At 37.7% G+C, this 19,199-nt stretch overlaps 2 protein-coding genes across 6 annotated transcripts; one reads left to right on the forward strand and one right to left on the reverse strand.

Moving 5' to 3' along the window:
• Positions 1 to 1,115: 1,115 nt before the first annotated feature.
• Positions 1,116 to 12,420, reverse strand: tmco3 (transmembrane and coiled-coil domains 3). 2 transcript variants are annotated; one of them, XM_038283802.1, is made up of 15 exons: positions 11,801 to 12,420; positions 10,809 to 10,899; positions 9,797 to 10,100; positions 7,203 to 7,370; positions 6,057 to 6,236; positions 5,738 to 5,938; positions 5,502 to 5,630; positions 5,319 to 5,411; positions 3,875 to 4,073; positions 3,646 to 3,763; positions 3,364 to 3,559; positions 3,130 to 3,280; positions 2,963 to 3,042; positions 2,727 to 2,876; positions 1,116 to 2,009 (listed from the first exon to the last, which is right to left on the reverse strand). In XM_038283802.1, the coding sequence occupies exons 3-15, from the start codon at positions 10,052 to 10,054 to the stop codon at positions 1,896 to 1,898; spliced, it is 2,037 nt and encodes a 678-aa protein (XP_038139730.1). In that variant the 5' UTR covers positions 10,055 to 10,100; positions 10,809 to 10,899; positions 11,801 to 12,420; the 3' UTR covers positions 1,116 to 1,895. The 2 variants fall into 2 exon arrangements, with proteins under 2 accessions (XP_038139730.1, XP_038139731.1); XM_038283803.1 differs by having other exon boundaries at positions 3,887 to 4,073; positions 11,801 to 12,418.
• dcun1d2b (DCN1, defective in cullin neddylation 1, domain containing 2b) lies at positions 11,860 to 18,762 on the forward strand. Of its 4 annotated transcripts, none has more exons than XM_038283806.1 (7): positions 11,860 to 12,039; positions 14,194 to 14,410; positions 14,482 to 14,650; positions 14,743 to 14,873; positions 14,947 to 15,029; positions 15,222 to 15,318; positions 16,903 to 18,762. In XM_038283806.1, exons 2-7 carry the CDS (start codon positions 14,356 to 14,358, stop codon positions 16,980 to 16,982), a joined length of 615 nt encoding a protein of 204 aa, XP_038139734.1. In that variant the 5' UTR covers positions 11,860 to 12,039; positions 14,194 to 14,355; the 3' UTR covers positions 16,983 to 18,762. The 4 variants fall into 4 exon arrangements, with proteins under 4 accessions (XP_038139734.1, XP_038139733.1, XP_038139732.1 ...); XM_038283805.1 differs by lacking the exon at positions 11,860 to 12,039 and adding an exon at positions 12,846 to 12,923; XM_038283804.1 differs by lacking the exon at positions 11,860 to 12,039 and adding an exon at positions 12,888 to 13,010.
• The last annotated feature ends 437 nt before the right edge of the window (positions 18,763 to 19,199 follow it).

Raw genomic sequence — 19,199 nt, forward strand, 5'->3', positions numbered from 1 at the left:
TTATAAACATTGTAACAAAAATTTTTATCTGAACACAACTTGAGATAAGTTGTGTTTATCAGAAGAAATAGAAGCAAAATAAAGTGCTATAGAAGTGTACAGAACATTTTACCGCTGTTGGTGCTAAACTGATTTAAGATTTTATTTCCACAATTCTTATTTATCCTCCTACTTATTGCCTCAGTTTTATAATAAAAGTTTAAAGCCAATATTTCCTCTTTTCTTTTTGGAAATAGAAAAGCAAGATTTTTTTCTGCTTCCAAAAAAATTACTAAATAATTTTGACATAAACTTAAATTTTAGGTAATTTTTATTTTGCATACTTGAAATATTTTGTACCAGTAATTTCACTTGTATTTAAGAGAAGGTTTTATCGAGATTACTGTAATGGAGTGATTCTTTTTTGTACTCTTCTAACATCTGCATATCACCAACTAGTGCACAGGAGTGACTGTCAGAGTAAATCATTATGACGAGTGCTGCTAACTATATGACAAAGTTTACAAAGAGTGAAAACAAAATCAGTAAAAAAAAAAAATCCTTACAAGTCTATTATTAATCATCCCCTCCAACTAATAGGATGAGGTCTTACAGAGATGTGCTGACTGCATAGTTTGTAGGTTATCAGCTTAAGCAGGTCTGCACACATGCTTGCAAACACACAACTCGACACGTGTGCTGCTGTCTCATTCACAGCTCAGCGTCACACGGTTGTTAGGGTTTCCACATCTCCTAGGACCCCTTTGGAAAATAACAATCACGTGGATTTATGAATGGGAGCTGTTCAATTATTTTTGCTACTGGGTAAAACAACAGCAGAAAAATATTCAAGTTAGCTTTGTCTTTTTTTTTATTTGAATGAAAACTATTAGCTTTCCATATTTTGTTTAAAAAATATATAAAACATGAAATCAAGAAATCAGGATTCTGAAAAAGCAGGTGTCCCTAATAATGATAATGAATCTTTAGACACACAAAAACTGATAATCAGGACAAATAACTTTATCTAAAGAAAAATTAATTTAACTGGGTTCAACACTGCAAATACAAATGAAGACATTAATGCAATGTTTATAAATGACAAACAGAAATGAAACCTTACCCAAAAAGGAATATAAAAATAAACAGAAATGTTTACTAGTGACAGATAATGACATTGTACTTAATGCTCTTATAGGACAAATGTTTTTACATTTCAGTATGGAAACCTCCACCTCTTAGTGCAGGAAGGAGCTGAGAGGAGCAGGCACATCATATATAACATTCAGTGGACGAGTGCAGTTTGGTTTTTCTTCAAATAACAGCATTTAATAAATAATTTAATGTTTCGTTTTCTTCTACTGAAACCGTTTCATTGTCTGTTTCTATTGCTGCAGTTCAACATACCGTTAAAAAAAAAAGAAACTGGTCAGATTTTGATCAGTTTTCAACTGAAACTCAGTAGTAGAAGGATGAGATTAAACCAGCATACCAACAATGTTACACAGCAAGAAACTTTCGCCTTTGTTTGAGGCAGAGTCAGTGATCCTATGACGCTTTCATTTACAACAAAAAAAGCTTAAACTGTAGTGTAACTGAAGTGTGGCCTCGAAAAACATGCGGAATAAGGAAAAAATTATCTTCTCCTAATATTAAACAGAGTTGGTCCATTGGTTGTTTTAGAAGTGCTTTGGTGTGCACGATTAAAAACAATACAGAGCTCAGTGTGGTGAACATGGTGTAGGGACGTGTAACAGTCAAAATATAGCAGAATTGACCTTTAAGTATTTATACAGCAGTGCTGAATCAGAAAAAGGAATATGATGAAGATTTGGTCCAGTATAAAAAAAAATGATAAGGCTTTATGTGATGATTCTGCAGAGCAACGTTTCTTCTCATCCCTGAAGTCTCTGCCATCATGTGAGAGTTTTGCGCTCGGTGCGAGGAATCCCCCTGTGTGTGGTGATTCTCCACAGCAGCGGCGCCAGCAGCAAACTGAGAGTGGTGACACTGAGCACCAGCAGGTACACCTGAGCAGAGACATGCAGGGTTCAGGTGACATCATCACTTTTAATGTCCTAGAATGATTGATACAGAATCGAACACAGAAAGACAAATCTGTCCTCCTTTTTAATTCCTATCAAATGTCAAGATCGTCTAAAAGTTCTGCTTTTAGTCCATTTTATTAAGTTTAGGTTAATATATTGTACCAGGAAGTGATTATATATAACTGTGCTACTTTACAACTCATAAAGATATATCTACTGGCTTGGACTAATCAAGCGATTAAAAATCAAACTTGTGCATTTAGAACTAGGAGCTCTTTTCTGGACACATTTTATTAAATTTTGCGTTTGTGAATTCTATGCACGATCACAAAGCTCACATGTTCAACTCACAGTCACATTAAAAAACTCCACAGATTCACATTCATGTCTAATCACTTAACTAAACACTGAACTAAATTAGAAAAGAATAAACCAACTCAAACTTTCTTAATAATTCCAACATGATTGAGGTTTTTAAATGAAAAGTTATTGAATACTGATAAGGTATATAATGCCTTTGAATAAACAATAAAACATACCTCTATTCCAATATGCAGAAAAACCAAGAGAAGCTCTAAAACCCTTAGGTTTTTGGTAAAACTGTTTTATTATTGTTTAAAAAAGGATAGAGATCAGAAGACTCAGAACGGTAATAATATTGTAAAAGGTGCCAACACCTTTAACAAGCTCATCACTGACCTCTCTGGAGATGATGCCAGCCCGACGTGCACGGCTGCCCAAAACAAAGGAGAACTCGCTGACCTGAGCCAGACCAGCTGAGACGATCCACCGAATGTGTCGAGAACCCGGAGGCAGGATGGTGGACAGAACCAGCACCGCCATTACAAACTGGGAACATAAGAGAAGTCAGAAGGAGAAACTTTGATTGCAAAGAGAAAATAATAGAGGAAAAACAAACAGAGGATGATATAAACCTTCATGATGACCAGTGTAAGTGTGAGCACAAGCAGGATGGTGAGCTCATACAACACAAACGTAGGGAAGACGTGAAGACCTGCAGTGCCACGTAGACGAAAAGGTCGAGTCAGTGTGAACACCATAAAAAAAAGATTCAAAGCTACGTCCTTGTGTTCCGCCTTACCAATAGAGGCGAAGAAGATGATGGCGAGGAAGTCTCTGATTGGCTCGATGCAGCCCATGACCTCGGCTGTGACCATGTGACCCTGCGATGACAGCAAAGCTCCTGCTAAGAAACAGCCCAGCTCCATGGAGACATCCAGGAACTCTGTCACCTATAATAAAAAAAAATACTTTCTTTTTTATTTCAAACTCAAGAAACTGCATAAGAAATCCCAGAAAATGTTTCTTATTTTACCGTCAGCATGAAAAACACAAAAGCTGCCATCCCCAGCACCAGGATCTCCTTGTTGCCTTTGCTCTCGGCGTGAAGCTTCTTGTAAAATGGACCAATTAGGAAGGATCTGAGCAGCAGGCAGAGCAGCAGCACGGCGCCCAACGACACCAGAACCTGTGTCAGAAGCTTTAGCACTCGCAGACCTCCATACAGCAAGCTAGTTTGAACAGAATTAAAAGGTTGCAAAACTATTCTGAGGGAGGAACGTATGAGGAAGAAAAGACAAAAAATAAAAAATGTTACCTGTCCAAGTCTCCGCTCTGTGCCTGGATCAGAGTGGGCATGACAGCAATGAAGAGCCCGAGTTGAACGTCCTGCATCACCAGCATCCCCAGCAGAACGCTGCTGTAATCCAGCTCCCCTACAAACACGTGCAGCACTCTTTAAAAACTATTAAATCAGATGTTAATCTGAGGGAAATGCATCCTGTTCTCTCCATCTAAAAGATGACTGCCAGTTTCAGAACACCCACATTTCCTCTTACCTTCCCTTTCCACCCTGCTTCCTCCTGCCAGGAAGCGCGACACAAGAGGTGTGCTGGACAGGGACAGACAGGTGGAAACGAACACCGTCTGAGTGGGTCGAATATGCAGAAGCTGGCCCCATAACAAGCCGGCCCCCACCATCAGCAGACTCAGGTAGCACGACCCCTGAACCGAGGTTTTCCATACCTGAGCATACAGAGCGCACAGCCAGCTTTACAAATGTCATCTTTTTTCAAACAACAACACTGGCCAATTGCCACTGAGCTTCACTTCTTTTAAGGAACCTTTTTAAATAAAATTTTCTCAACTTAGTTAATAAGTACTGTAGGGGGTTCATTTCTTTGTTACAACCTTAAACATATTATTTTTCTTTAACTGGGAATGTAGTTAATAAAAGGATTGATTTCACTAAATGCAAAGAGACTTGAAACCTGAGATACTATAAAGCATTTTAGTTCAAAGATTTCTCATATATCTGAACAGCTTAGTCAGAATCCAGGCAGAATCTATATAAAGTTTTAGAATGACAGGTTATAAATGCCTTTAATTTAGGATAGACAGTAATAATCAAAGTTATTAGTTTGATTGTTATTAACAATTTTAATATCTATTTGTATTTAAAAGTATTAATATCCTGCATATTCAACCTTTGATCAGATTTACAATTTATTTGTAAGGACATAGTTTTTTCTTTTTTGTTGAAGGACAGTGGAAACAAGAGCTTTCAGCTATAATTAGGAGCTGTAGGAGAGCTGCAGAGGGAAGAGGAGCGTGTTTTTTTTGTGTGTTAGAATTGTTTATTTTTTTGTGAGGATTGTTAGTAAAGGTTTATTAAAGCATTTGCCAAGAAAACTTAAAGGTATAGTGGTGGGTGGATCATCAAAATAAAGAGTCCTCCTAATTGTCAATAATTCTGGTGATATGTTTACATAAGGCCGTCCTACGTGCTCGTACCCATTTCACTTATTGTGGTGAGTCTGACATAGTGGAAAAATTGAAAATCTTCTTTTGGAAAGTAAGCTTGTATGAGCGATGCAAACAGCAACTTATAAACAGAGCGTGCGTGAGGAGAAATGAGCGTGTCCACGCTCTTGCACGGGTAAAGGGTTGTGCATGTGCATTTCATTTTTTAAAGTGGAGAAAGTAGGTCTTCTAAAAAATTTGTGAAAATCCTAAACTAAACTATACATTTAAGCAGCACAACATTTAGTGCATTTTTTGTTTTTTTGTAAAATAAACTATTTCGGGTCTTTTTTTTTGGAAAATGCATGCCAGCCATGCTACTCCTGAGAATAGATTTAAAGGAACATATCAGAATTTTTTTACCTTCTAAAAACTCTGAATTCTGTTTTTATGTTCATTATGTAACAACAAACATTGGTGTAGCAGCATTAAATAACACAACTGAATAGGGAATCATCATTCAATCACCTTTCGAAGGCGCTCAGGTGAGAACTCCAGTCCCACCACAAAAAGAGTGAAGAACACACCCAGCTCCCCCAGAGTCTCCACCTGAACTGGAGACTGGAGAAAGAAAAGCCAGTCAGGGATTTAATGTTTCTTTAAAGGTGGATCATTCTTAAGGAGTCGCACTCATGAAGCGCTGACACAAACCTTGATACTGTTGAGGCCAGAAGGGCCGAGCAGGACGCCACAGATGATATATCCAAACATGGGAGGAAGACCCACCAGACTGCAAACCCAACCACAAGGCAGGGAGAGCATCACCACTGACACTAGGTCCTGCAAATGATGACGATGAAGAACATCAAACCAAACAATGAAGCATTTCCACCTCTTCTGCAGCAAGGATAAAACCAGGAAATCCCAGGAAGGAGGAGCGAGCTAACCTTGATGAAGTGATGGTCTGCTCTCGGCATGGTGGAGTCCCGCGGTTTGGTCAGAACGTACTGGTTATTCTGGGAGTCAATCAGCATGCTAAGCCCCAAATCATCTTCCACCTCTTTCTGTGCTGATTTGTTCTTCGCTTTCCCTCCTTTTTCCTCATCCTCTTCCACTCTGAGGACTGCTTCCACATTCACTCCCTTCATCTACACAAAATGCAGAGCATATGCATATCCTTTGGTTCTGGATAAAACAACTCCTGAGTCGGCGCATGTTCTCTGAGATTTAGCAGCCTAATGAAACAGAACTTGTTCAGCTGCAGACCTGTTTGTTGTTGTCAAAGGCATGCTCCTCGATCTCCTCCTCTAGGCGGTCTGCGGCCTTCCTCACGTCCTCCAAGATCTCCTCCAGGATAGTAAGAGTCTTGTTCTTGTCCAAAGCATTTTTAAGGGCTTCCTGCTGATGCTTCTCTGCAGCCACAAGCTCCATGTACTCCTGTTCTTCCTGAAAGGTGAAAAAACCAATGTATTCACTACTAAACAGATCTAGAAATAAAAGCCCTTTCCTTACAGTAAATTAAAGGTATAGAGGAGGATGTTCTTTTTCCAGGTTGATTATCAAAATAAGTGTTCCTCCTAATTGTCAATCATTCTGGTGATATGTTTACATAAGGCCGTCCTACGTGCTTGTCCCCATTTTCACTTACTGGGGGTGAGTCTGACATAGTGGAAAAATTGGAAAGTAATGCAAACAGTAACTTTTAAACAGAGCATGCACGAGGAGAAATGGGCTCATGCATGCTCACATACACGTTTAATAGCCGTTCCCTCTTGGAAGTGGGTACAGGGTTGTGCATACGCATTTTATTTAATTTTTTTAAGTGGAGAGAATTTTCAAAAATTTGCAAATATCCTCCATTATACCTTTAATGTTTAAACAACTCAACCTAACCTACTGGAACACCAGATTCAGAAACATGTATTTAGGGACATCATTTGTTTACTGTCTTTGAAATGATGCTGCATCGCTGAAAATCCTTCATGTGAAATAAAAAAAAATAAGAAAGATAAAGCTTCCTTTCAACTTTCATAAATAAATATCTAAAGGAAAATTATTTTTTTATTTTTATAAAGCAGAGAAACACGCTAAAATATTGCATCCTCGTATATATAACAAATTGAGAAATGTTTAAAAAAATTTTTAGATGTTTGAGAGAATTTTTTGTTTTTTTTTATATAAAATAGCTAGCTCTAGTCTTAACTATAAAAAAAATGTGACATGGCATTTTGCCTTTTTGCAAGTATAAGAGTTGTAGAACTCAGAGAGCTCAGGACTTAATTTCAGCAGCTGTTTTAATTAAAAACATTTGTATAATTGGGCCTATTTTCACTCATTTAGGATTTGGTTAAGGTTAACCACAAACAATGACTTTGTACTTGTGTTTGAATGATCCATAATCCATGCAGGTACCTTTATAGCTGCCTCTCTGAGGGCCTCCAGCCTCTGTCTGCTGCTCTCCTTCATATTGACCACATCCCTATAGTCTCCCTGCAGCACCCTCTGCAGGCCGTGCACTGCCTGGAACACCAGGTGCTCGCTTTCATTCAGCTCCTTTTGAAAAACCTCCAGAGTATGAACCTTAAAACAAATTTAAAAAGAACAAAAGAAGAGATTAAATTGTAAACTAGAAGTTATCCTAACATGGGAAGTTTCACTACCAGGATATAAATTGATTCAATAGTAACAAATATTGCTTAAACTCATTCAAATTCATAAAAGAGTAGTGTTGAGTGATTAATAAATACATTTGCTAAAATAATATGTTAATACATAAAATGTTGATCGTTTTGATCAAAAATATCTATACTTAGACATGTTCTATATTTAAAACACCCACCCAATTTGAAGTAATCCTCGCCTATTTTGCATACCCAAATGGAAAACCAAATAACTAAGGAACTGCAAGCTCGCATTACATGTGTGAAGCATCATATGGAAGCTAACATCCTCTAGTTTCTGAAAATATAAATGAAAATAGTGTGAGTAAAACACAGCCTAAGCTGTATCAGTTCAAACATGACTAAAAGTTGTTGTTTTTTTTATTCTTGAAAATAATAGGTCTTTTTTGAACAGCAGCAATAAAGACATGCTTCAGAATAGCCATGTCTCATTGTATTATATTTGTTCTACATCATGTCAACCACAAATGCAGAAAATTTCAGGCTTCTAACTACAACAGGTCTACAACAGGTCCAGGTCTTAGTCATTGTAATATAACAAAATGAACATCCAAACTTCAAAAATATCGTAGCGTTGTTAGTATTCAGCTTTGAAATGTGAGCACTGATCCAGTCTCATCAGTGTATTTCCCTCATACGCAAGCCGGTAACACGGCTCTGCTTTATGCAGCCCAGCCATGTCTACCCTTGTTTGAAATCTTATTTCATTGGCTACAAAGCCAAACAGCCCAGGTGGTCTTAACCAATAACAGCAAGACTCTATAAGGCGTAATATCGCTCTACTAGGTGCCTCATTGGCTGATAGGCAAGGTGCGCTTGTGAGACTTCATCGGCTGTCCTCGATTCAAATCAAGTCATACAAAGATACGGACACTTTTGTCTTGTATGTAAAAAGACGATGTAAAGAACCATACCAAACATCGCGGGCTAACGTTTGAGGAAGTCTTATCAGCAAGATGCTAAACATTAGCTATGACCAGCTAACTTTTCTGATGTTAAAAAACGGCCGTTATGGGTTATTTTCTCATCATGGAATGCTTTTTAAGTTTGGATTTATAAAACGGCTTATTGATGCCTTCAAATGTATGTAGTTTTGGCTTGTTTGTAATGTTTACATTTTGACATGTTGCTATATCTGTGTTAATTGTGCTTTAGTGCTCACTGTGTCCATAAAATGAATTGATTTGTGGAGAATCTAAGATTTCCAACGATGTCTAACATGTGTTTATCGGTACAAATTTTACCGTAGTAATTTTCATGCAGTATGAGTTTAGTTAAACACTATAAAAACGGTCGCCAGCGATCGGGTGGGTTTTGAGAGGTTAAAACAGTTCCTGGCTAAAGCTTGTTTCATATACCATAATGCTAAAGTACCTTTATTTACAAGCAGTTCATATATTTAATAAATGTGTAAAGTTAATAAACAAGAGTTTCCAGAGAGAGCCCTGATTAGAGCTCTCAGTAGTTGTAATTTCATATAAAAACAGATTATCTTCTTCTCTATTATCTTTTCAAAAAAATATTATAACAGAAAAGTGTCCAATAATCCTCTTCCAGAACCGTTTATTTAGTAACGATAAATATATTTTTAATCAGACATCCACAACAGGCAAATTCATTTAACCAAAAGCAAGAACAGTTATGTTCATGTAAAGAGCAATGCATAAGTGGCACACACTACCAGACGGGAAGTAAAAACCAAAAACATTTAAGTCGGTATTAAAATATTTTCTATACAATAAAGTGCTCTGAAATGTGTTTTGAAAGGACTTTAAATGCTTTGAAAGTAGACACTCTTGTGTAGAATGTAAGCAATGTTTCATCACATGTTTTTATGTGTACGTTTTAAATATTTTTAGTTTCCTCTTTTTTTTGGATCCCAGGAAAAATAGTGACAACTTGTTGCGCTGGTGAGGATTCCATTTATAACCACACAAAGAGAACAGCTTTATAAGTTAGCTCCCAACTTAACGCTGAAGTTATTGACCTTTGACCCATTAAGTTCTCTACTGTCTACTTAGAGGTTTACCTTCCTGACTGTAAGGTATTCCTTCTTCTTCTTGTATAAAGTGGTGTGTATTTAAACAATGATAATAATTGCTGTCTAACAGGTAATCATCTAGGCTTAACTTTTGCTTCACATGGATGTGTGTTAACTCTGCTACACAAGTTAGCTCTTTCCTAACCGCCTAGACTGTAATATAGAACGAGTAGTTTTGAAAAGCTACAAATTAACCCTAAACAGCTTGAACACCTCATAACTCAAACATTATTGGGTTTTCAGCTGAGAATAAAAAGGCCAACTGGTGTTTCATAGAGTGGTACCTGGAAGAGCTTCTCTGGCTCTGAAAGGTTTTGGTCTCTTCCAACAGCCTTTGCAGCTGCCGCCAGCTTGTGGATGACCACATTCTTCTGCCGCAGAAGACCCACCAGCAGCTTGCAGTTATTGGTCAGCCACCTGTGGCCGTGCGCTGGCCCTTTGCTCCGGTAGAGCTTGACAGCATGCCGGGCCACCTGTTCCTTTGGCACCGCAGGGAGAGCCTCAGTCAGGGCGAGGCACAGCAGCCAGCACAATAGCTGCATCCAAACCACTTCACTAAGGTGAGGAGTTTGAGAAGAAATTCAGGAGCTGGAGGAGGAACGGAGTAATTAGATTTTAATATTAAATCCAGTAAAAAAAAAAAAAAAAGCTTACACTGGAATAGTTTTTCCACAGTGATTACACGTTCAAAGAAAATCTCTTAAAAGCTTTATCCTCTACCCCATGCAGTTACAAACAAAACATTATCATTTTAATTTTTATAATGTCAGCTACATTCTTTCGAAATGTCTTTATGAAGGATATCCTGGTTGGTATCTAAATGAAAGGTTGTTAAGGAAACAGGCATTCTTAGAACAGAAGACCGCTCTGACACGCTGTAATAACTGGAAGCAAAACCACATGTTAGGTTGATGCATCGAGACAATATCTCAGTGCCTGACTACAGGAATATGGAACACTCTCAAGTTAGCCAAATATGAGAGATTTTTATTTGAACATTTGTGCTTTTACAGGGTATGTTTTCAGACAGAGTGCAGGATGTGGATACACACATTCTGCTATCTTATATTTACACTTTACCAAGGGTGTGGCTGCAACACAAATTATGGCAAATAGAGCAACAATGTGACAGAGCATGTCACATGTTAACATTCCTGCGCTACCTGTCTTTCTACTAATACCTTAGAGTTTCTATTTCTATTAAAAATCTGAAAAGAATTACACATCAGATCATGTTTATGTTGATAGTTATCAATAAAATGTAGCTGAATGCATTGAACTCAGAGCTCAGCCTACCTTTGGCAGCATGAGTTAAACTTCCTCCTTTCCTTTGTTGCCACTCTGCTGGAGTTGCTAGAAATCAGGAACAACGCTGCTCAGACCTGGGCTGCAAATAAAAAAAAATGGAAAATCTGCAACACACAATCAGGTCATCAAAAGTGCTATTTGCTACATAAAATAGACCAATTGTAGTGTAAAAAAAAATCCAATTAAACACTGATGGATGCATTTTCAACTAGTTTCTTCAAAATTCAAAAAGATTGAAGTTTATACTTCATTAACTGTGTTGATTGTTGAAGAAACTATATTTTGGCTTAGATTTACACTGTTGATTCTGCTATATACAAAAATATGTGGCAAAAAGACAAAACTGTATTAGAATATGAAGAATTAATGTAAGTGATAAAGTTAAAGAATGCCTGCAGATTATTTGCCTTTTAAGCTTGGTACTACTGTCACACAAAGCAAAGGACTATCCTATTTCAATCCTGCTTTTCAGGCTTTAAATAAAATCCTATTCTACTCCTTTAAGGTCTCTCAGAGTGTCGGTGTTAATTAATCGAAGGGAAACAGAGACAAACTGAACAAACAACCAAGCTCAAACTAAGGACCAGTTATCCTATTTCCATGTTGTAACTAAAATTAATTGTTAATATTGGATGAATCTGTTATAGCAAATTAAATTTTGTTCTGTTTTTTCAAAAAGTGTCTCTTTGGGATCTTTAACTAATGATTATCATTAAAAAACTGTAAAAGACCTATTTTTAAATAAAGGCTTCAAAATCCCAAACTATCTTTCAAAGAAAAGGCAATCCCAATTTTAATATATAAGGAGTTTTTCCTTACTGTAACTAGAACTGATCTAAACGAGTCCAGAATCCTAGAAAGCAGGTTTTTTTTTTGCCTTTACAATGAAGTCCAACAGTTTAATTAAACATCCATGGTTCACATATGAAACCACCACGACACACAAAGTAAAACATGTCCTAAAAATAACATAAACATACCAGAATACGTCACAGTCGGTGAAAAAAAACGTCCATTAGTTTGGATGAAACTCCTAGTATAGTGAGTCCTGGATGTCTGCAGAGAAACAATCGTGTAGTTGTGCCCTCCCCTGCTCTGCCACATAGCTGAGTATCAGAGGCGCTCCCTGCTCTTACTTCATGTTTACTCCGACCTCCTCCAGCCCTGTCCAGCCATTGGTGTCGGAGCCCCTCAATTCAGCTCAGAGTAGAGATCAGAGGTATGTCAAACCTAACACCAATGTGCGTCACATTTACTTAAAGATGTATTTTCTCCTCTCTAATATGTACACAATATATCTTCTTCTTGTTAGTTTTCGGAGCTGTCAGTCCAGCTTTATCCAGCTGGGTTCACCTTCTCTCCAATAGTGACATAACCTCACCGCTGCTAACACGGTTTTTGCTAATAATAGCAAACAAACCTTTAGTGTTTTTAAACGACATATTCTCGGCAACGTAAAAAAAATCACCTTAGATTAAACAACTTTTGCTTTGTGTTTCTGTCGCCTTTAGCTAAAAGTTTGATTCAACCGTCAGATTACTTCCGAAACATCTTTATCAGAGCTGATCTGGGAATTGTAGTTCTTAGAAATATCGGGTACTACTTCTTCTTCTTCTTCTTCCTCAGCTTCTTTTTCTTCTTCTTCTTGGTGAAATTTTTATGGTTGTTGGCAAAAACGTTAGGTGAGCATTACCGCCACCAACTGGCGGGTACTGCTCTGTCATAAGTACTTTAACTTGCCTCTGATTCTGGACTTACTCTAGTTCAACATGAGTTTACTGAATTATAACAATAATAAATAATTCCAAAAACTAGTACTCCATTGTACATAAAACATTTAGAATACAATTTTTTTTTTTTGTAGATTACTTAAAATACATTTTCGGTACATTAATTAAGCAGCAACCAAGTTATTTTTAAAGTGTTGTTCATTGTTGTAGAAATTCTTTTTATACTACTTTCTAAAGTTTGTAGCCTGTTAAATTAACCGGGACTACATTTCCCATGATTCTAGTCTGGAACGCGTTGTTTGTTTTTTCTTGCGCATGCGCACTAATGCGATCTGGGATAGCAAGTTGACCAAAAACAGCTGGTGATAAAATGGTAGGTAATACTTAGAAAAATAAAACAAAGGGGCATCTGCAGAGCGATGAAGAAGATGACACCAAACAGCTGCCACTAATGTTTACGGTAAAGGGAGGTCGGGTTTCCTGGCATTTGGAGATCGGAGCTCTTTTGGTTTTTCAGTTTTCCTGTGCAGCTGCAGGTCAGGAGAACCTGTAGAGCTGAGCACAGACTTCCCACTGGAATCTGGGTCACCTGCTGTTTGATCATCCAATCAGTCAGGTCTGTGATCCTTATTAGATCACCAAAACATGACAGCATGATTGCTGTGCTGTTGTTTGAAAGTGACATCACTCCAGCTTAGAAGATTTTAGACTCTAACTTGATTTTTTTTTTTCCTGCATGCAATGCTTAACTCTGAAACTTTTCTGAATGTTCAGATTTGGATAGAAATCATATATTTGCTCGGAGATGCGGCTGGAAGTTAAAAAGCACTTTTATTTGAATGGAAGTTTCACATTCAAAGTAAAAATTTTTATTTCTTTTGGGTATTTATTTATTTATTTATTTATTTATTTAACGAGGTAACTCAACCAAATCACTGAAATACACAGTCTGCACAATAATTAAATTAATTACAACATGTATTATAACAGGTGGTAACACTGCTACTTTGCAGCAACAAGGTTCTGGATTCGATTCCCAGCCCGGGGTCTTTCTGCATGGAGTTTGCATGTTCTCCCTGTGCATGTGCGGGTTCTCTCCGGGTACTCTGGCTTCCTCCCATGGTCCAAAAAAACAACAACAACAAGACTGTTAGTTAGGCACCAGCACCCCTCATGACACCAGCAGGGATAAGAGTGACGGAAAATGGATGGATGGATTATGCATCAGACCTCCCTTTTTGCTTTACTTCTTGTTTGCTTTACTTGTCAAATAAAGACAATGCTGTTTTTGGACAAGCAAACTGATATAAACTGATATGTAGCCCCTTTCCTGTTTACTTGCAAAATTATCAAAATCACTTCAGTTTTTTTTTTTTTTTTTTTACATCAGTAGCTATTGCACTATTCTGTTAAAACGGTGCTTTTAGGAATTCTATGCTTATCCTTTTTTGTCTGTTTTAGTCACAATACCTTGTCATTGTTTGAAATGACAAAATTGTCTAAGATTTTTTTCAATGCTTCCAGACATCCATTAAAGGGAAAAAAAGGGTAAATGTTTTGGCTCTTAGCGTCCTTACCTACTGGCCTGGAATACAAAAATATCTAAGTATTTATTCCCTTATTTTTTTTTATTTGTGTGACAGAACAAGCTGAAGGCATCCCAGAGGGATACGGTTCGTCGGTTTATCTCCTTCACGCAGGCAGGGGACAGGACAGCTGTGCAGTGCCTGACACAGAATGATTGGAAACTAGAAGTCGCCATAAACAACTATTTCCAGGATTCAGGTTTATACTACAGAGAATTCATGAAAACCTCAGTGGACCGCAAGAAGCTTGAACAGCTCTACAACAGATACAAAGGCAAGTTTTTAGCAGACATGTGTAAAAATCTGTCTATCTGTGTGGCTAAGATCACTTCGTCTCCTTTACAGACCCCCATGATGAGAATAAGATAGGCATCGATGGGATCCAGCAGTTCTGTGACGACCTAAACCTGGATCCAGCCAGCATCAGCATCCTGGTGGTGGCATGGAAGTTCAGAGCGGCCACGCAGTGCGAGTTCAGCAGGAAGGAGTTCTTTGATGGGATGGTGGAGCTCGGGTAAAAGTCATGAAAAGACAAATATTTAATACTTTTACACAGAGCTTATATTTAATCATATTATCCCTTTTATTTATCTTTATTTCTTTCAGATGTGATGGTCCAGAAAAGCTTAGAGCTATTCTCCCCAGGCTCGAACAGGAGTTAAAAGACACGGGCAAATTTAAAGACTTTTACCAGTTTACCTTCAGCTTTGCTAAGAACCCAGGCCAGAAAGGTTTAGGTAAGAAGATCATGTTAGAAACTATCCAAAAGTGTAAATCCAAAATACATTAACTTATAAATGATGTTTGTAGATCTAGAGATGGCTGTGGCCTACTGGAATCTAGTTCTTACAGGTCGTTTCAAGTTCTTGGATCTGTGGATCCGCTTCCTGCTGGTAAGTGTGGGACACCTTGTTTTCCAGTATCTAAGTTTGTGGATCTAGAGATGTTTTGGCTGCATTTTCCAACTAGACAGTTGCACTGTTAATCTAAATAAATATATCCACTAATTATTTCTCCCACAGAGCACTTGTTGGTTGTGTAAAAATGTAAAGATAAGGTTATTCTGTTCCTTTAACTTGTTTTAGGAGCATCACAAACGCTCAATTCCCAAAGACACCTGGAACCTCCTGTTGGACTTTGGCAACATGATCGCAGACGACATGTCAAACTACGATGAAGAAGGTGAGTCCAGAAGGATGGTCCCTGGTTTGAGATGCAGTATTTGAACAATCGTTCTATAACCTTGAGGGAAACCAGTGAAAAGGCAAAGGGACGCTGATGCTTTCACCTTCCCTGACACTTGTTTTTGTATTTCTCAATTAAAAAAAGACCCTCAGAAAATCTAGATGGAAATGGACTAAAGATGGACTAGTTTAGCTTTTCCTGCCCCCTTTGTTTTATAAAATGAAAAATGTGATATGCACATTAATTTAACCCTTGACTTGTGTATCTCTAAAGGCCAGAACTCCTCAAATCCGATTTTGCGTCCGATCTGACAGAAAATCAAGTCGGGCGAGGTTGTGGCGTTTAGCGCTCATTGAAAGTCAATGGGGATGATCACAAGGCACGATTTTACACAAGGGGGCTGCATAGGTCTGACTGAGATAGACCCCAGGTCTGATTTAGTTGGACTACGCAGCGAATTAGTGATTCAGCAGCAATTTCATGGGTCTGACAGGAAGAGAGGCGCAATTACGAAGTAAAACACATCTGCTTTGGAGGAAAATACAAAATAAAATCTGGGAAACAATCACTTTTTGGAGTTGCACGTCGCTTATATAGCAAGTTGGACACTCATGCAAAAACAATGAATAAAACATTAAAAAGGAGAATACTTTACCCATGTTAGGAGTTCAGCAGGATAGAAAACGGAAAAAGTAGTGATCCTCTTTGAGCCTCGCAAAAACTACAAGGGGCAGGCAGCGCAGTTTATCAATCTACTCGACAAAAAAAAAAAACTTCAGGGGGAGAAAAAAACGAATCCTCTTTGAGCCTCACAAAAAAAAAAAAAAATATTGAGGGGCAGATAGATCTGGTAACCACGGCGTATCTCTCACCTATTAATTAAGAAAAGAGGAAAAACTTCAATAAACTTTACAGATCTCTCTCTGAGCATAGAAACCGGCCCACGGCATTTTTTGCTGCATTTTTCTTTTCTTTAGACGTAGATCTCATTTAGTTTTTAATATATGAACATTCTCCATCTGTCTGTCTAGGATTGGGAAGACAAAGGATGGCAACAGACAGGTCCAACCCTCTGTGCACATCTGACAGAGAACTGTTTAGCCTATGAACCCAAAACAGGAAGATTATGACAGGGATACTGCCTAGAGGTGACAGGAAGCTAAATACAGTTTAAAAAAAAAACTTATAAGGAGGATGCAAAAGATTTTAGCCTGTGGTTCACCTTTTAGCAGGAAAACAAACCTAAACATACAGCCACAGACCAAGGAGTAGTTGACATCAAAGCATATTCATTGGTTTAAATCCAAAGATCTCTTTCAAATTAAGAGTTTTTAACAATACTTGATGTGTATCAGCATCTCTGTCTATCTGACTTATTTGAGCTGTTTTTAAACTAAAATTAGCAGCAATATGTCTCCCTATATATGGAATTTAATGCATTTTTTCAGATTGATGTAAAATTTAGAAAGTTCCTTATTTATTTGCAAGTCATTGCAATTTTTCCATAGGGTTCCTCATCCAATGAGTTAATTGCCAGCTCTAGATGTGAACTAATCCTTGTCCTTTCTGCCTTCTCCTCAGGTGCCTGGCCTGTACTCATTGATGACTTTGTGGAGTTTGCTCGGCCGATTGTAGCAGGAAATAAACGCAACATGACGTAATATCTATTGCAGCTCTACTTTAAGGGGGGATGCTGTTCTCTGCCCTCCTGTTTTTTTTTTCTATTTAATGAGATTTTGGTACAAAGTAGCATACAGAAAGTGTCTAAGCTTGTGGGTCTTCAGATTTCCAATAATTATTCTGCTGCATAAGATCCATTTGAGGGTAAAATGCAGAGAAAGAACAGGGAAAAGAGGGAACCGTTTTGTTTTTACTGTCGGCTGCTATGGGAAGATGCTGGAAGTTGAATCTAAAAAGGTAATGAGTAAAGCAATACTCGTCCCTTAGAATAGCAGCGGTGGTAGGTTTGGACGGCTTCTGTGGCCTCATTTAAACACAGGCTCAGCAAAGCAGGCAGCCTGGCTAAAAATTGGCTTTTAACTTCCCGTATTTGTGAATGAAACCGTGTCAAAGTTTGCCTGTTCTGTCAGGATGGCGTTTTTTAATGTCTTTGAGGTCATCACAGTATTAGCAGACAAGAGTGTGTGTGCTTGGGGGGTTTTACTGTATGTTGTACAAGTGTGTTGGATGAAGGTAAAATGTTTCCTTCTGCACAAAATGGAACATCCTGGTTTTTGACTTAAGATGTCAGAATGTTTCATCTTCAATGAGATACTAGATAGCTGATTTATATCTGAGGACTGGGCAAAGCATCCAGTTTTCTATCTCAGCACCAGCATACAGATGTTGTTATAGTGATAAGAGACCAGTTCTCAATGAGATCATTCATATATATTGGAATCCAATTATTCCCTTACACAGCATTTTTAAAATAAAAATAAAAAGCTTTACATTGTTTAGTTCAGGCTGACTTTGCGGTGCCTTAGAGCTTGAATTTCAACCTCTATGTGGACTGGTTTCTGTTACCCAGGTGAAGCCTTGTCACCTCTACAAACTGCACTGATTTACACTTTTATTTTGTAGGGATTACAAGCATAGAGCTATTTCGTTTACATGACAGTGAACTTCGCCTTTTTTTAAGTCAGCCATGTAGAGCCAAGAGTACTTTAAATGTTTGTTTACACTGTTTGAGGAAGTGTGCACTGCCTCTTAATCAAAAGGTCTACAAGCTGTTGTGCTGTCATCTAGCTGTGGCTGAGGGTTATAGCATTATAATTGTACTGTAGGCTAATGCTAAGTCAAAGACTTTATCTTTTAGCAGGTAAAACAACAATGTGTTATCAGAGTTACTGATAGTAAAACACAAAGCAAGCCTGCGTATGCTAAATGCAGCGTGCAGAGCTCAGGTAGCAGCCAATTCCAATTCCTGTTCTGGACATTTAGCTTCTTCTGCAGGTTGTCACCGCAACATAAACTTAGCCATACTGAGGATTATGCATTATGTTATGGCAGAGCAGCTATGCACCGTTAAAACAGCTCCTTTGGTTTAGATGAATAAGTTTGTTTTTAGAGTGGAGTTTGAGTGAAATTATAGAGATTAGTCCAAAGGATTATGTGTTAACTCCAGATTAAATCCAGATCAAGTGCCATGTTCTTCATCATATCAGCTGAGTGAGATCCAGTGAAACAGCGTTTTTTTTCTTTAAAAGATAAATGTAACTTATCTAGAGTTACATCTAGAGATACATGAAGTTATGAGTATCTGTTTGCAGTGTGAGCAGTATGTTAAATCAGCCGTACGTCATCGATTGTCAGCTGTTTGTTTTGCAGATTCATCTTATTAAAACAGTGTTAAATGTTGCCAGTATAAAAAACGCTGTTCATGGAACAAATCATTTCTCAGTTGTTTCATTCTTAATAATAAAAGATTAAGCCAACAAAGACTGCTGTTTGTTTGTTTTCACTAAAGCTGTAACAGCTTCATCACTTCTAGCATTAAAAAAACAAGGTTTAGAAGCATTTTTTTTGTCAATGATAAACTATTTTTTGTTTTTAATTCAACCTAAACAAGTTCAGTTGAGCAAATCAAGATTTATTACACACCAAATTCAATTATTCATGTCCTAACTGACCCTGCTTTGTGTGTCTGTCATGAAGAGAGCATCCCAGCCAAAGCTTTTCCAACAAGCTTAGGATAATGAAATCTTCCAAAGGAACTTGGTTTTCTGAAGCACGAAGAGTTGCTTTCATCCTGCTGAATTCATGCGTCTGGTGTTCTCTAGATTTATATTTTTAGTTTCATGCTTTGGATTAAACGTAGTTTTATAACTTCGTCAAAACTATTTACAGACGTGTAGTCGAAGTACATTATTTTACAT

The sequence above is a fragment of the Cyprinodon tularosa genome, unplaced genomic scaffold (genome assembly GCF_016077235.1).
Source record: "Cyprinodon tularosa strain WSP-4 unplaced genomic scaffold, ASM1607723v1 ctg197, whole genome shotgun sequence".
NCBI lineage: Eukaryota > Metazoa > Chordata > Actinopteri > Cyprinodontiformes > Cyprinodontidae > Cyprinodon > Cyprinodon tularosa.

Coding starts and splice junctions, on each gene's coding strand:
- dcun1d2b (XM_038283804.1), top strand. Junction 14,874..14,946: donor CCCAGGCCAGAAAGGTTTAG/GTAAGAAGATCA, acceptor TGATGTTTGTAG/ATCTAGAGATGGCTGTGGCC. Junction 15,030..15,221: donor TGTGGATCCGCTTCCTGCTG/GTAAGTGTGGGA, acceptor AACTTGTTTTAG/GAGCATCACAAACGCTCAAT.
- tmco3 (XM_038283802.1), bottom strand. CDS start 10,054: ATGCAGCTATTGTGCTGGCTGCTGTGCCTCGCCCTGACTGAGGCTCTC. Junction 5,631..5,737: donor CAGACCATCACTTCATCAAG/GTTAGCTCGCTC, acceptor CATCATTTGCAG/GACCTAGTGTCAGTGGTGAT. Junction 5,412..5,501: donor CTGGCCTCAACAGTATCAAG/GTTTGTGTCAGC, acceptor TTCTTTCTCCAG/TCTCCAGTTCAGGTGGAGAC.